Genomic DNA, 17,490 nt, shown 5'->3' on the forward strand with positions numbered 1-17,490 from the left:
TTAGAGTAACTTACCCAACACTGCCAATGCAATTCCTGTCCCTTTTTGTTGTCCTTGCGCAAGTTACCAGGTTTATCAGCTTTATGTGGTTATGACAGGTCAGGAGTTGAAAAAATATGATTTATGATAGCACAGGCAAAGTTAATAATTAATTAGATCAGATTTATTAGTTTCATTTTAACATGTATAATGCAATTTTATGGCTATACTTTCAAAATTTCAATGCAAGTTCACACTCCCTAGACTTCCATTGTACGTGCATCAAAATAGTTGAGGATGTGTCAAAATTATGTTTTTTTGGGTCATTAACAACATGCCAAATAGCTTAACTTTTATTGAATCTGGAACAGTCCAATATGTACCAGCTAGTAAACCATTTCTAAATATGAATCTCTCAGCACACTGTGTTTTCAGTGACCACACAGGTGTACATGTAAGTCTCTATCCACTGTAGGAAGAACACAGCGGGTTCTCTTTCATTTAAGGTGCCATTCAGCTTAAGGGTGACTGTTTGTTTGGTGTAAATGTGGTAATGAATTGTTGGGGTTGTCTTTGTAGACTATGACACGGAGGTCAGTGATTGTTTTTGCTATATGAAAAAGGCTGAATGAATGTAACTGTCAAACATGTGCTTTTAATGAATCCATTTTTAAAGTGTTACGATGTTAACGGGGTGCTCTCAAACTGACGAGCGAGCTTGCTTGCTTGCTTTCTCATTTTCCTTAACTTCACCCCTTTTCTGTCTTTTCCGGTGTTCACGCGTTTCCTTGTCCCATTTTTCTAGTACTCTTTGCTCTACGCGTCAAGAGGCTGTGCCTCTTACAATCAGTCTCTTTACTCTTATTTTTACATTTGTAGTTCATTCACATCATTTTTGGTCCCTGAGACAATGCTTCTCTGCTTTTTCACTCTGTTCCTCTCTCTCTCTCACTCTTTCGTTCTCTTACATCCTGTTACTATGGCGATAGGCCTTCCGCCATTATGAATTCTTTCATGCTTTCCTCTCAGACATGCAGTGAAACACACACTCACATTCACAATGCAACCAGGGAATAATGGCTTGAGTTTTTCAGGGCACACACACACACACACACACTCTCTCTCTCACACACACAGACACATACACAAATAGGCCTATACATGCAAGCATACACAAAAACGCATGTTTATCATTATCCAGTGTTACTAATGTGTATATCTATGATGCCTAAACATATTCTATTTACACTTAATGGAAAAATAAAAGAGGCAAATGGAAGAATGTGATTAAATTAATATGATCTCAGTATACCCACTTAGATTATACTGTTTTTGTCATAGTGCTGTTTCTCAGTCTCCCTTGTCTGCTTCTGTGTATTTAACACATACACACACACACACACACACACACACACACACACACACACACACACACACACACACACACACGTCTGGTTCACTATCTTTGTGGGGACTCTCCATAGACTTAATGGTTTTTGTATATTCTATCTCCTTACACTAACCCGACCCCTAAACCTACCCATCACAGAAAACTTTCTGCATTTTTACATTTCCAAAAAAACTAATTCTGTATGATTAATAAGCTTGTGTACCCATGCGGACCTTAATTTAGGTCCCCACTGTGACACGAGTCCCCATGAGTTTGTGTGCATTCAGGTTGAAGTCCTCACCGGGATAGAAAAACTTGTACACACAAATCTGACATGCTTATAGTGATATTGATATTCTTTTATTCATTTTTACATGTTCACAAAAATAAAAGCATAATCCCAGAGATACTGTAAACAGGTTTTACATCTACTTGTCATAGGACCTTTGAGGAAAATATCTCTGTGAAGATGGCTTTTCCATTCAACAAAGTAACAACAAAGAAGTTTGAACATGCTGTGTGGGTGTATGCAGATTTTTATGAATAATGTAGACAATTAAAAAAACGAAGAAAAAAAAAAACGTTTAAAAGGCTCATGTTTACAGAAACACACTTCATTTGATAAATATTCTAAATACTAAAAAGTTTTTCCATGCATTCTTATTCATGACAAATATAAATTTGAAACAAAAACATCAAAAAAATTGAATAAAGATCCATTGCACATGGATCGTAATCATTTGATATGTGCTTTAATCATTTGGGTTGCAAAGGTCAGACTGAATTTCTGAAGCTTTGGGAAAAGTAATAAAGGTCAGAAATGGTGGTTCTTAGATTAAATTTGGTGGTTACATAGATATGGTGGTTTCAAATAAAATAAAAAGACGCCCTTCACTTGTTTTACTGCTGCACTGATTTCTAATTGTTTTTCTATATAAACATCTCAGTTTTTCAGCATCTTGCACATGTTGGATTTTAATTTGAGCAAAGCTTACTAAAAAAAATGGTGAATAAAATATGGAATGAAAAACTCATTGGATAAAACATTATTTTGTAACATTTGTAAATGACAGAATTTAAATTTTGCATGAACGTATGCTATAACTACTGATATGCAAAGCATTTTATAATGTACTTAAAAATAGAACTGTCATGAATCTTAATAATACTCATATTTCAGTGTATTTTATGGATGCATCATAAAATGTTTGTGACTAATAAAAGTTAAGGTGTTAACCGATTGAATATCAAAGCATGCACAATTTTATAACAGCAACAGAAAAGGGGTATCGGCCTAATATTAAAAAAATTATAATTTTCTCATTGCCACAACAATAATACAAGATCTCTGATTCAATATAAAAATGTATCATTTATATATTTTTAAAAAATTAAATACCAATAAAATGCGCAAACTCTTTTTGGAAAAAAGGAAAAATCTCCAAACACTTTGACTGCGATTCAGATTTACATATCTCTCATCTTTCCTTCCACTTCTTTTTTTACACATTGATCCTAGCACAAAGAATCGGAGCAAAGAAAAAGTCAAATGCAAATTTAATGGCTTTCATCATGGTTTTCCTCCAGTTGCGCTCAATCTTGACCTGTCGTCCCTCAGGCACCAATGAGGAGCTGCAGTCCAGACAGTGAATGGCTTTCAGTTCAAATGCAGGTAGTTTGTTACCCAACTTCCCTTCCAGCTTTGTGCTGAACTCTACCATGCTGCCTGGGTCGAGGTTAAGAAGCACCTGTCTGAACTCGTGGCTTGCCATTAGGAGAATGTCAGCTGCCGGATCGTCGAGTTTTGTGACCCCATCCACTGGCATGCCGACCGTCACCTCAAAGCGGTAACTGTCGAAGCGCTTAACGTGGCATTGATGTTTAGCAAATTCCTTTATTCGACAGAGCTCGTCCTCTTCCTGCTGGAGGAACAACATTGTGGCGTTGACAGGCTCTGGGACGACGTCCGTGACATTCAAAACCGGAGACGTATTATTCTTTGGTTCACACTTCGGATAAACCTCACCGTAGAGACACTGCAACCAGTCGCCCATGAACACCGGTAGAATGTTTATAACAGACTGTGCTCCGTTCTCCTTCTCAGCAACGCGAACACGACGGAACACTCCTGTCCATGTGACACGATGGCCTTCCAGATGGCTGCAGAGGAGCTGTGTTTGAGCCATCCCATGCTCCTGCCAGGCATGTGGGCCACACAGTGTACCATATTGCTGCCAGGTGAGTGTGGAGTTATAAACCTTCAGACCTTCAGCGTTATAGACATAGACGCCGCAGAGAAAAATCACAGTAGTGATGCACAGGAGGATCAGTTTCACTGGGCCTCTGTCGGTGATGGAACTGAAGACGTTTAGAATGGAGAGGCTGAATCGAGTCCAAAGCCGCAGCATCACTGGGACGGCGCATACTGCCAGCGTCACCAGCATTTTAGTCAACTCCAGCTCCAGGAACCACTTGACCACCTGAATCAGCAGCATCGCCATCAGACCCATAGCCAAGACAGGTAATGCGAACAGGAAGAGGAAGTAGGCGACACAGGTGCGGATAAGGCCAATGATGGTGGAATTCCGCAGCAGAACCACAGAGAACTCGCACCACATGAAGCAGACTAGATACGGCACCAGGAAGCAGTACGTCCCTCTGAATCCCCTCATGCGTGCCATACTATAAAGGCCAAAAATAGAGATACAGCTAGGTATGGTCATCATAATCAAGCACCAATATCATAATATATAATATTAAAATGAATATTATATTATAATATTAAAATCATGTTTGGGTCAGTGCTATACTTAATTTTTTTAAATAATGTACATACATTTTGATGCCTTCCTTTTCCAGCAAAACTTTCTATTAATTTATTGTATAATTATAGTAATTCCAGTAATTATTACAATTTCTTTCTTTGTACAGAAAACAATATTTGCTGAATTTTTTTTTTATCATAGATAATATATATATATATTTTTTTTTTAAACAGTTACATTCAATGAAAAATAAATGCATGTGTGATTTTTAAAAAAATATTTAATAATTAGACATTAAAAATTAAGTATAAATCTATACATTTAAATTGATAAAAAAGTAAATGTCTAAATAACTATTTCTTTGTTATAGACAGTGCAAATGGCTCCCCCGCATCCAACCCAGTGTTATTTATCATTATTTATCTACTATTATAGTGTTTATTCATATTTTCAATTAGTATTTTATTTTTTAATTTTATTTTCAATGTTCATTTCGATTTTTGTTTGTTGTTTAGTCATTTTGTAACGTGCTTTTGTTTTTAATACTTTATTACTATTATGTTATAATTCATTTTTTATTTCAGTTTTAGTTTATTTATTTATTTCCAGTTAGTAATTTACAAGCTTTAACTTAAACTTAGTTGCCAAAGCAACTGTTTAGTTTAAGTTTTTCATCCAATATTGATATTTAATTTTATTTCAGATTTATTTTTAATTAACAAAAAGGTTTATAGTAGTTTTGGTTTTGGATGTAGTTAATGATAATAACCCCTGTCCAATCCAATAGAATGTATAGCATATACATTCCCTTTACTAGGTTTATGTGAAACCAGTCCCCTCACCTGAAGAACAAGTAGAAAAGGTAGATGTAGAGCACACAGGGTACACTGAGCTCCACCACCACTGATTCTCCTAGAGGGATGGTTGTGAAAATATGTCCCAGCATCCTGGCCATCACCATTTCCTTTGGCAACTTGTTGGTCAAGGCACACAAAGATGAAGCCACCTCGATGATGAACGCCCTTCGAGCGTACTCTGCTGTAGACGGGCCCAGGCTCATGTAGCTCAGTACTGTGAAGAAGATGGCTACCGTGGAAAGCTCTGAACATGGGATCCAGCCTTTATCTGCAACTGGGAAAGTGAAGATCACAAAGAACACGGATATCATGAAGTAGAGGTACTGCTCCAGGTTGTTCCAGCCAAAGTTGGTCTCCGCTTGCTCCACGTCTAAGGTGGGCTCGAAGCGTGTGAGGAGGGCGGTGAAGGCACGTAAGTTCTCCCAGCCTTTGCTGCTCTGGAAGACTCTCAGTGTACAGATGGCCATGGAGATAAAGGAGAGGTAGAAGATGAGGAGCGGGATGATGAAGGCAAACAGATCAATGGTGAGATTGGAGATGATGAAGAAGAAGATAAGAGCATTGACGTGTTGTGTTGGGATGATGGTGCTCAGCCATTGGACGCCAGCACGAGATGCCCAGTCAATTAAATGTTCCTTCATCTCAATAATGGCATGGAGGGGGTACTGCAGACCCTGCAGGGAAAGGAAGGACATTACAAGAGTGATATTTTATTTGTGTCAAACTGAAGTTTGATAAATAGCTACATCAATGTCAAGTAAACATTTGTATATTAATTTTGTTTATTTGTTTTTCACCAAGAAGTGGGCTTTTATGTCCAGGGCTCTCTTCATCGCACCGCTGCGTCTGGAAGCCAGCATCATCCCACTGCTCGTCATTCCCCAACTAGACTTTCGATGACGCTTATGAGCAACGGTGGCCAATTCATTTTTTTTCTGCATGAAAACAGTAGCACTTTTTTACTCTTCAAGATCTTTTGGAACCATTGCAAAGATTTAATTTTGATGTATAAACGAGTAGCAAGCTGTCATTTAGCAGCTGATTCTAGCAACTTGCATTAAACTCCCGTTGGTGGAACTTTAAGCTCACACAAAATTAAAAACGATGTCATAATTTACTCACCCTCATGTCATTCCAAACAAAACTCAAAAGAAGATATATTTCGAAAAAAATATCAGTTTTTCGTCCATACAAATCGAGTTTCATTTTATGATCAAAAACTGTTTTCCACAGAAGACAGAAAGTCATTCAGGTTTGGAACAACATCAAGGTGAGGAAATTATATCTTTTAAATGCCTTTCTCAAGGACATATAAATGGTCATAGCTTATATATTTATAAAACACCTATTTTAATCAATGCTTTGAAAAATTGCTGTTACATGAAAAGCCTAGAATTAGTCTGCACTTATACTTATCTTCTTCCATACATTGAAAAGAATTTGGTGAAGGAATTTAGCAAATTTTCAGATTTTGCAAATATATAAATACAATACAAAGAAACAGCAAAGTAATACTGAATTAAACATTATATTTATGATAAAATATGTCAATCCTGGTCCTGGAGTACCGTCTGCAGTGCACATTTTAGATGTCTCCCTAATCAAACACCTGATTCAACTCATTGGCTCATTAGTAAAGACCCCAAGGCTGCATCCGAAATCGCATACTTCCCTACTATTTAGTTGGCAAAAAACAGTGTGTGACAAAAGAAGTATGTCTGAATTCACAGTACTCATATGAGAGTAGGCAAAAAGTACCCAGATGACCTACCTCTTCTGGCGAGATTCTGAAGTGCGCATACGATGGACACTTTACTATCCCATGAGGCCACAGGAGAGGATTTGTGAATGGCAGTGAAGCGACATAACTGAAGCTGGTAGGTCACATGACAGTGGCAACATGGCGAATGTAGTACGTTCGGGTTACATTCATACTACACAAATTCATACTATATATAACATACTTTTTTAGCGTTTGCAAACTTATTCAAAATAAGTACCTACTCAAGAAAGCATGCGATTTCAGATGCAGCCCAAGATCTCAAATATGTGTGTTAGATGTGTGTAAGAGAGACATCAAAAATGTGCAGTATTAAGGGTACGCAGAGTTGGGAACGACTGTTGTAAAACAATCTCCAATAATCTTTGTTTAATTTACAACTTTGAAGAAAAGAAAAAAAACTCACCGTATCAAATGAAGCCGCATCACTTTTCCTTAAAGTCTCCTCTCCCTTTGCATCTACGCTTGAGGCGCTCTGTGTGGGAGTGCACGCAATGCCTTCTGTAAACTTTTTTGTCATCTCCACAAAATCTTCCGCATTCACATACTTAGAGCCAGCTGTAGAAGGAAGAAGACTTTTTTGTTTTCACCATCCTTCAGAACAAGATCCAGTGTATTGTATTTACATTCACATATGCAGTATGTACACTTACATTCATTAGACACCATTGTCTCAAGAATTTTCCTCTGAGAAAAAATGCTGGGTGTTACACCACATACAGAAGCTTCACCTGTAACATAGAAGTCATTAAGAGTTACTACAAGTTGACATGTTACATTTATTTCAGTAGCACAGTAAGGTTTCAGTTGTTAACATTAGTTAAAGGGATAGTTCACCCAAAAATGAAAATTCTGTCATTAATTACTCACCCTCGTGTCATTCCAAATTCGTAAAACTTTCATTTGTCTTCGGAACACAAATGAAGATATTTTTGATGAAATCTGAGAGCTTTCTGTCTCTCCATTGACAGATACGCAACTGAAACTTTGACGCTTCAAAAAGTTCATAAAGAGATCGTAAAACCAATCCATATTAATTGAGCGGTTTAGACCAAAATTTTCTGAAGAGACACTATCGCTTTATATGATGAACAGATTGAATTTAGGCTTTTATTCACATAAACTCACACATCAGTTGTAAAAAGAAGCTCAAGCATGTTCGCTTCACGTGCGAGAACCAATGAGGTTCGTTCTCCTGTGTTACACAGCACGTTTGAGCTTCCTCTAGAGCCAATGAGGTTTGTTCTTGCTCGTCAAGCAGGTTCGGTTGAGCTTCTGTTTATGTTCGCTGATCAATATTTAAATGTGAATAAAAGTCTGAATTAAATCTGTTTACATTTTTGGGTGAACTATACCTTTAACGTGAACTAACTATAAAAATACTTCTAAAATCTTGGTTAATGTTAACTTCAACATTTACTACATTATTAAAATAACTATCTAACTTTTAGTAAAGTGTTGCCGTTCATGTTTTTATAAAAATATAAGCCTCCTAGAAATCAAAATCTGGTCAAAATGCCACTTGTTTCAGTTTTTAAGGTACACAAGAATGAAAAATACTGCTGTTGCATAAAATTAATAAAAGAAAGAAATGAATTACCTTGTACAGTATTGACCTGGCTGACATTCTCCAGCATCTCAGACATGGCTACTTTATTCTTTCTGTCAGGATTGAGTTTCCAATACATGGTCATGGCTGCTCTCCTTACTGCCTGTTCAAACTTACTCTCTGAGGACAGCTTTCTCACCTCTTGTGTGTTCTCTGGTGTGATGCCTGCCAGTAGAAATTTTAAAAAGAATCCATATGTAATTATAAAACATTTATCAATGAACGTTTCAACAAATCTTAAGATTATTGACATAATTGAAGCAATTGAAGGCAAGTTCTCAGAGGTCCTTGTTCTTTCTGCTTCCCCTCACCTTTATTTTGGATCCAGCATTTCTGAAGTAGTTTGGCAGAATCTCTCCGACCTTGTTTTGTTGCCTTCACCAACCATTCAACAGCTTTATGGTTATTTGTCTCTGTGTCTTTTTCTTCTGCCAGTTTAAGGTAGTGTTTACCAAGCTACAGCAAACACATTAAATAATACACATAAATAAATACAACGCAATACAAAAATCCTTTTTGTGAGAGTTAAATGACACTGCTTACCTCAAGAAACACCTCAAGAACTTTTGAGCATAATAATACAAATATCTTTTGTTTAGAGTGCAGTTTGCTTAGATTACAACATTATGCAGAACTGACTACATTACCCATCAGTCCCTGTACCATGTTTTGATGAACAGTAATAAGTGGGCTAATTTCCCAGAGGCTCAAAGCTAGACAGAGTATCATATAACCATATCTAACCTTAGCCTAAATGTTAAACCACGGTATTATTAAACCATAGTAAGAGCTTTAAAGTATGCCTTTACCAACACCATGACAGATTAGTGCAAAATCATTAACAGAAACTGAACTATGCTGTCAAATGTTTGGCCCATCTACTAGACTTATCTCCATCTCCTATCATGCTCTATGCCCTGATATATTGATCCTAATGAATGAAATATGAATGAGAAAAGGTTTATGTGTGGAATTCATTTTAGAGGAAAGGGGAAGTAGAGTAGGCTACTCAAAGAAAAGTCAGGGCTCATCTTTCAATGTACGTGTTTACAGTATGTGTCAGCAGAGTCTGTATTTGCAGACACATTTGCTCTGACTGTGTGAGAATGTGTAGCCTACATGCATGCAGGAGCATTTGAGTTATATTGAGGCTGGGCTCATCTTCCAGAAAGCTGAAAATAGACACACTAATGACAACGCCAGAAAGGACATGCTGTCAACCACGGGGAGACAAAATCACTACAGAATTTTTGCAGTTCTGCATAATGCATTTTTGCAGTTCTGCATTATGCAGTTCTGCATAATGATAGGGGTGGTGGTGGCGCAGTGGATAAGACACATGCCTTTGGTGTGAGAGACCCGGGTTCGAATCCACTGTGAGACACCAATGTGTCCCTGAGCAAGACACTTAACCCCTAGTTGCTCCAGAGGCGTGCGACCTCTGACATATATAGCCAATTGTAAGTCGCTCTGGATAAAAGCGTCAGCTAAATGAATAAATGTAAATGTAAATGTAAATGAATTTAATCCGTACCTCAAAATACACTGTAGATTGTTTAAAGTCATATAGCTATAATATTACAAAAACTCATCGCATTGTATAGGCCAGTGAAGAACAGCTTCGCACAAAGCCAACAATACCTTTACAATCAGTTCCAAAACCATCACACAATGTTCACTGATCACAGTCAATATATACTGTAGGTAATAACTGTGATAGTTGTGTTTGTGCTTAACCCAATTTCGAGCTCTTCAAAGAAAGAAATCCAGTTGCCGAACAGGATTTAGTCCACTTTTACATTTTAGAAGTTCTAATAAATTGTCATATTTAGTAATCAATTTCACATTGTCATGATATTTCATATGACTATTTTTATATTATTTCAATTATGACGTGTTTTTTCAAGTACTCACTCTACTCTGTGCTCTAGGGTCTCCAGCTTCAGCTTTCTCCAGGAGCTCCTCAAAAGTTAGCTCTTCATCCATATCATCTAGGAGAGATAAGAGTGACTTAAAATTAGGTTAACATCAATTTTACATGATTTTAAACTGATTGAAGTCTTAATGAATCAACAACAATCCTCCTATTTCGCTCTAAATAAATGAACTATGCTCATCTGCGCTACAGATCCATGGTGAATAATGTGGTCCTACTGTAATAGTTTGATCATGCTTCAATGTTGATTAAAGTTACCGAACAATCCAAATGGAATGAGTGGAAACAATGACTTAAGTATTTCTGAAAAGATAAAGACATTTTACTGAACATATAGTTTATCAATAGTTTCCTGCCAATTTTATTACTTGATTCTTTGTCACTGATTTAATGTATGGCAATTTTATGTAACGCAAGTTACATAACTCATCATACTTCAGGGTTGACATATCCATTACTTTCTGACATTACTGGCCAAAACCAAACCAGAAAAGCAAAACCAGACTATGAGTAAATAAATGTATATTCCTCTGATTTTAGTCTCATCAGAAGCACATTGGTTTGTGCTAAAAATAGGATTTATGTTCTTGGTGAAAATAAAGTTAGCACACACACAGAAGCATGACCCACTGGTGATCCTAGGTCAGATGCATTCCTTTAGTGTAATGCATACTGAATGTATATCAAGAAACGACAATTAAAATGGTACCATTAAAAATATCAAACAAAATAAGTCTTTTTGAGTTTCAACATGTTAAGAAATAGTTTCAAAAAGTCAAATGCGACAAAGAAATCTGGAAATCATATACTGAAATTGTATCATACAAAGAAATAAGCAAGTCACCACATTTTTTTTAGCATTGTTTTAAATGTATTAGTTATAATGCAAAGCTTCACTTACCAAATTCTTCATCTTTGGCCTGCTCCTCATCTTTTCTTAATTTCTCCTGCATAATCACCTTTTGGGCTGCAGCCAAAAAGCTCCGTTGACGTGGGATTTTACCTAAGCCCGCTGCAGGTGTTTTGGTGGTGGACGATGAACCCTCAGGAGGAGTAGGATCAGCAGAAATGGTCATGCTGGATGTAGATGGGTCATTGGGAGAAGATAATATTAATGGTGTTGATTTTGATGATGATGATGATGATGATGATGGAGCTGGCATTGTTGGAGTAGTTTTAGAGATATGTGTTGATGCAGGGGTTGGTTTAACTGGTGTTGGTTTCTCAGGTGTTGGTTTGGCTGGAACGTTAAAGGTTTTAACATTAGGGTGTGCTAATGTAGTATCTTGAGCTAAAGAAGGGGATTCAGAGGGTCGGTCTGGGCTGCCAGAATTGGAGAGCGGCGGGCCAGCCGTCTCAGTGCCAGGAATGGATTTGGTGGATGGAACAGGAGGGTTGAGACGTTTGTGGGTTGCTCTGTCCTCCATGAGAGTCTCAGGAGATGGTGGTGGACAAGCATTAATGTCCATCTCACCTAAAGGACAACAAACATAATGTGAATAGATGCACCGTTTACAGAGAATACTGGGTTTTCCTCACTTCATTTCTAACAAATGTGTGTATGTTTAATCTCTCTCTCTCTCTCTCTCTCTCTCTCTCTCTCTCTCTCTCTCTCTCTCTCTCTCTCTCTCTCTATATATATATATATATATATATATATATATATATATATATATATATATATATATATATATATATATATATATATAATTTCAATATGTTTTGATAAACCTGATAACTGGGGTGAAATTAAAAGTAAAAGTTAATAGTTTTATAACTCAAAATAAAATAAAGTAGAATTAAAACAACTTACTCATTTAAGCTGGTTGAACAGATGATCTCCAGACAAACACACATAACAACTCTGTGAAACCACCAGAGCCCCACTAAGGAATCACAGTTGTTAAGATCCATCATACCTCAAGAGAGCGAAGCTTCAATTGGATAATTCAAGTGCCAATCAAAAAGTTCTGCTCTCTGATTGGATGCGAATCGAGCAGCGCATTGCATTGCCCGAAGGATTAAATTCGTTTTATTTGGATTCGCATGACAAAACACATCGGTCTTGCTGTGGAGAAAGACTATCGGGTAAGATTAGAATACAGTCAAATAATTATTTCGGTACTTTCTTAATCAATGAAAGCGGTCCAGTGAAGTAAACTTGGTAAGACATGATGGGCAGCCACTAGATGTCAACGAAGTGATATAAAATAATAGCTTTTGCTCGCATAGTGGTGTATGTCTGCTATTCACAGAAGATGCAGTTTGCAGTGTTGTTCGCGGGACACTTCTGCAGTCCTGAAATGTTCATTAAACTCCATGCTGTTTGAGAAACAAAACTAAAAGGAGGAGACACCACAGGCACCAAAGCTAGACTGAACAGGGATTTTCATTAATCTCTCAAGTGACTCGAATCTTTTGCATCTGTTCTGTTTACAAAAGATTCGTTCACTGTTACTATGTTACACTGTTACACCGTTATCACGTTCATTCGTTCACGATAACTATATCAGTTTCTGCAGTTGAGGCCCTTTGACACAAGAACGATAACTATAGCCTATCAGTGTTTATTCCAACGGACAATAACGCTGTTATGTGGTATTATTAAACTACTTAATTTTTTTTACAATCGCTTGGACACATTTCTCAATAGGTCACTTTTTCAAAACTCTTCACACACTGATCACAACATCAGTTTAAGTGGCTAAACTGTGGATCATATAGCCTATCATTACTTTGGCACAAAATGTGTTCAATAATGACATCTTTCAATTTACATTCATTCTTTTGTCACAGACACAAACACCACCAAAAATTCAATACGGGCCAATTTGCATGTTTTCATACTCTTTTCAAAACTGATAAACTTAAGTTTAAAACATATAGCACCAGGGGTGCCGCCAGTAAATTTTGGCCCTATGAAAGAATATGAGGTTGGGCCCCCAAAAGTGTGTGGGTCCTTAGAATCGTCCTAACTTTCACCCCCTAGGTGAAAGAATTGGAATTGTGTTGCTAGCACAACACAAAAATGAATAAGACAGAAATTTGCACCATTTCTACACTAATAGCTACACTAATATATTCTGAATCTAAAAAAAAATCAAATACTATTAAAATTATATAAAGTAATTAGATGTAACTTAACACCTACACAAGTTAGTCTTTCAATTTCATTATCTATTTAGGAAACTTGTAGCCTACTGTAATGCCAATATTGACCTTACACATTAGCAGCAGAGAGCGTCATTCTTGTTTTGTAAAGAAGTTTTACAAAAAAAAAAAAACACTGTATCAAATGCTACCTGATGTTAGTGTTTTTAGGTCTGTGTTTTGTGATTGACAAAGTGTGTTTGTTGGTTGACAACCTATGCCAGTGTTATGGAAGAACGAGTTGATTTGAGACGTACAGATGGTGGACAACCAGAATGAGACTTTTACCGCCGCCGTTCCCGCGGCGGCAAAATTGGGATGTGTATTTGCTGCCTTTTACCGCTGTGTGGCGCTGTAATCACAGACTTTGAAAAGTGTCAGTTTATTCTCTTTATGACGTAATCTGCCGCGGCAGTAATCTGAGCTGAGGTCACAGATAAATTCAAGATAAATATTGTGGTTAAACGAATTCAAATTCATTAAATTTAAACAAAGTAGACACACGTTAACATTGTGTGCCCAGTTTTTCTATAATTTAGAAAGGCTATGTCAATAGGTTACTTGTCATTTACTTCGTGTTATTTTAATGTGTTTGTAGATTTATTAACTGAAACATAGGCTAACAGTGAAATAAATTAAAATAATTTACCGTAAAATTAAAACATTTTCAGGACTTGCAGTTACTAACCGATGTTAGTCGGTTTAAGCATTCTTTGTTATATTCAGAATTAAATAGGCTTACATGTTGTTATGATTATCAATTGAATTCTTTAATAAATAATCAACCACAATGCCTATTACTGCCGCAGCAAAAATAAACCAGTCGAATTTCAAAGTCGTTCGCGAAATGACTAGGCTATACCGGGTGGCGCAAGTGACAGGGCAAAACAGCAGCAACTGCGGCATTTTAAAAGGTAAGTTTCCTATCTGTTTATTTAAAAAAAAAAAAAAAAACTTTTTTCATTATTTGAACAAAAATGAGACTGATTGAATATGTAAAAATATAAACAAACAAAGCAGAGAATAAAACAAACTTTTAGGGAAAAAATATAGGCCTATTATGCTACAACAGAATTGGTTAACATTAAGGAAAGCAAAATATGTAAATATACATTTCAAACAAAATAAAACAAAACAAATTTGTGGCCGAGTGGTAGGCTATAACTTACGTTTCAATAATTCAGATGACAAGGGGTTCAAATCCCGAACAAACATGGGCTACTTTTTTATTATTAATGCAGAGAGATTTGATAGTTCTAAAATATTGCTACACTATATTGTTTTTTTTCTCCTATAGCCTATATTAAATATGTTATATTTATAAAATAAAATTACCATTCATTTCCATTTTACATTAGGGACAATTTTTATCCAACAGAATGGCTGAATTAACATCTACATAATAATAATAATAATAATAAACAGCACAAGGTCTTGTAAAAACACTTTTTTTTTTTGACACATAATTTCGAGACAGTAAATTGCCAATGTTAAAAAAATAAAAAGAATATAACAAACTTTTAAAACAGAGAAAATAGTAGACCTAGGCTATTCAGGCGATAGCTCTGTGGTCAATGCATTAACAATAGCCTCTCGGAGCTTCAAACGATCTGAGATCGAATCTCAGTGTAGCCGACAGTGTTTATGTTTTTCCGTTCTTGATGCTTAAATATGCATCTGTTTATTAAAGTCAATCATCTTGTTTAATTATCAATTGTACATTACAACATAAATTTGCTACATTCCAGTTGAGCCGCTGCAAAGACGACACATCTGATGAAGGAAGACCGTCAGCCGATCGCACCAGAAAATGAAGATGATGAAGCTCGTCTTTAATCTGCTAAATTATTTTTGTTGTGTGTGTGAATCATTCACGAGATTGAGATGACTGACAGTTATACCCGGCCATAGCAACGGAAGACATTTTTCAAAACAGATCGAACAAATCAGAAAAATACTTTCAATACAGTACTGCTTTCAATTAAAAAATAAACAATGTAAAAGAAAAAGAAAATTAATTAAGTTTGAAAACCCATCGCACATTTCAAGGTACGAATAAAGTGTCGGGACAGTTTATTTATTTAAACAGGGTTGCATCGATAGAGTTTATTCCCTTTGTGATGCAAAATAAGAAACACAGAATCTTATTCTTGCAACATTTAAAATTTCTATTGTCAAAGAAATTGCAGCTAAATAAAAAAATTAAAACGGTACAAAACGAAAAAAGTTCAAAGCAACATAAATTAAGAACCGGCGTTTTTCTTTGCCTCTCTCGCGCTGGATATTTTTTTAGTAAGTTTGGTCTCCCTCACTGCGCACGCGGGTCTTTCTCTAAATTAAGCATTTCAGCGTAAAAAAACACCATACAGCTGATAATACTGTATATGTGGCTGTGTGTCATCCACACAAATCACGAAAGAAAAAAACTGTAACAAATAGCCTTTGTTGCTTCAAAGATAAAGCATGCCTTGCTGAATTCACCTTACAATAAAACGAGGTGGGTCGCGAATTAAAGAGCTCTGTATCTGCTAAATTGAAATTGTGTGTGGAAAACCTTTAAATACAATCAATAAAACTACAATATTTATAATTTTATAAGATATAGGGCCTACATATGGACTTTTGGAGATTTTGAGATTAATCCTTAAAAGAATTTTGCCTTTGCCTGCTAATCAGGCTGGCTCCGACACTCTCCATATGAAAGATGGAACATTAACACCTCTGTCCTGCACCCCCACGATAAAGCAACTATTGCCTTCTCCAAACCCCCCACAGGCTAGCTGAGTTTGCAAAACAAAACAAAGAGTTTGCCACTCGTCGTGGTGTGCCAAAACACTTAATTATAAACTTCAATATTTCATTCAAAACAATCTCAAAACGCTTTGTGACATTTTGAAAAGCCGTGGATGCATTACTGCCACTGGAACCATGAACGCAACAGAATACTGGTTCTGATTTTATTGTTTGTCGTTTAAACGTCATATATATATATATATATATATATATATACACACACACATAATTATAATTATATATACATAATTATATAGGCCTATATATAAAAATTTTTTAACAGAACTGCTTTTGAAATTACGATTGGAATTATTATAAGCTACAGAAGTAAAGTCATTGTATAATATTTGTTCCTTAGTGTAAAATGGAAATGCATGGTGATTTTATTTTGTAAATAGGCTATAAGCAAAAAACTATGTTTTAGAACTAGACAAATCTCTCTGCATCAACAATAGACTATAAAATGCATTAATAGGCTAATATACACATATCAGTAGTCTAAGTTAGTTCGGGATTCGAACCCGTGTCATCTAAATGATCGTAACGTAAGTTCAACCACTCGGCCACGATTCACTCGTTGCGACATGGCCTAACGTTCCAGTGTGTGTTCGCTCACACGAGCGAGAAGCGCTCTTCATTCAAAAGAACGCGCCGCCGCGTTTGTCGAACACTAATTCAACATGCTAGAATAAAACCTGGCTTTAGAACAATGCATAGCGCCACTCGTCGTGGTGTGCCAAAAAATTTACAATAATTTAGTTTCATTTATTTCAGTGTTAATGTTTGAGTTAAAAAAATTCTCTACAAATTATATTAACACAAAGTCGGCTATAAGAATCCTTTATAGGCTACGTAAAAAAGCAAAGGGCTTACAGTCTTAACATTTAGGCTACTTTGCTTAAATTCGATACATTTATTTTCAGTAGGGCCTAATAAATTTGTAGGGATGTAATTTCAGTATGCTTTACCAACGCTATGTATTCAATTAAAGTTCCAAGAGGTCTGGTCTCTATATTTCCTTCCCAGCTGACACTAATATGCAAGTGCACAGCAAATCACAACTTGTGCTTGCTGCTAACGCAAGTTATTTAAGGTGTCTCAACTGTACACAGTCTACCCTACAGTGTGAATTCGTTACAAGGTTTCATTTAATTAAATTAATGTGCAGCAATTTGTACAAATAGAGTCTATAGGCCTACTATACTGTTGTAGCCATTAAATAATCTCATTT

General features: G+C 36.2%; 1 protein-coding gene across 1 annotated transcript; it reads right to left on the minus strand.

Moving 5' to 3' along the window:
- Nucleotide 1: 1 nt before the first annotated feature.
- wfs1a (Wolfram syndrome 1a (wolframin)) lies at nt 2-12,849 on the minus strand. The gene is made up of 10 exons (XM_082165747.1): nt 12,130-12,849; nt 11,218-11,790; nt 10,295-10,371; nt 8,692-8,836; nt 8,372-8,545; nt 7,425-7,502; nt 7,178-7,329; nt 5,789-5,926; nt 4,977-5,665; nt 2-4,051 (listed from the first exon to the last, which is right to left on the minus strand). The coding sequence occupies exons 1-10, from the start codon at nt 12,131-12,133 to the stop codon at nt 2,872-2,874; spliced, it is 3,210 nt and encodes a 1,069-aa protein (XP_082021873.1). The 5' UTR covers nt 12,134-12,849; the 3' UTR covers nt 2-2,871.
- Nucleotides 12,850-17,490: the final 4,641 nt, after the last annotated feature.

This window comes from Leuciscus leuciscus (assembly GCF_965113295.1).
Source record: "Leuciscus leuciscus genome assembly, chromosome: 3".
In the NCBI taxonomy this organism is placed as follows: Eukaryota; Metazoa; Chordata; class Actinopteri; order Cypriniformes; family Leuciscidae; genus Leuciscus; species Leuciscus leuciscus.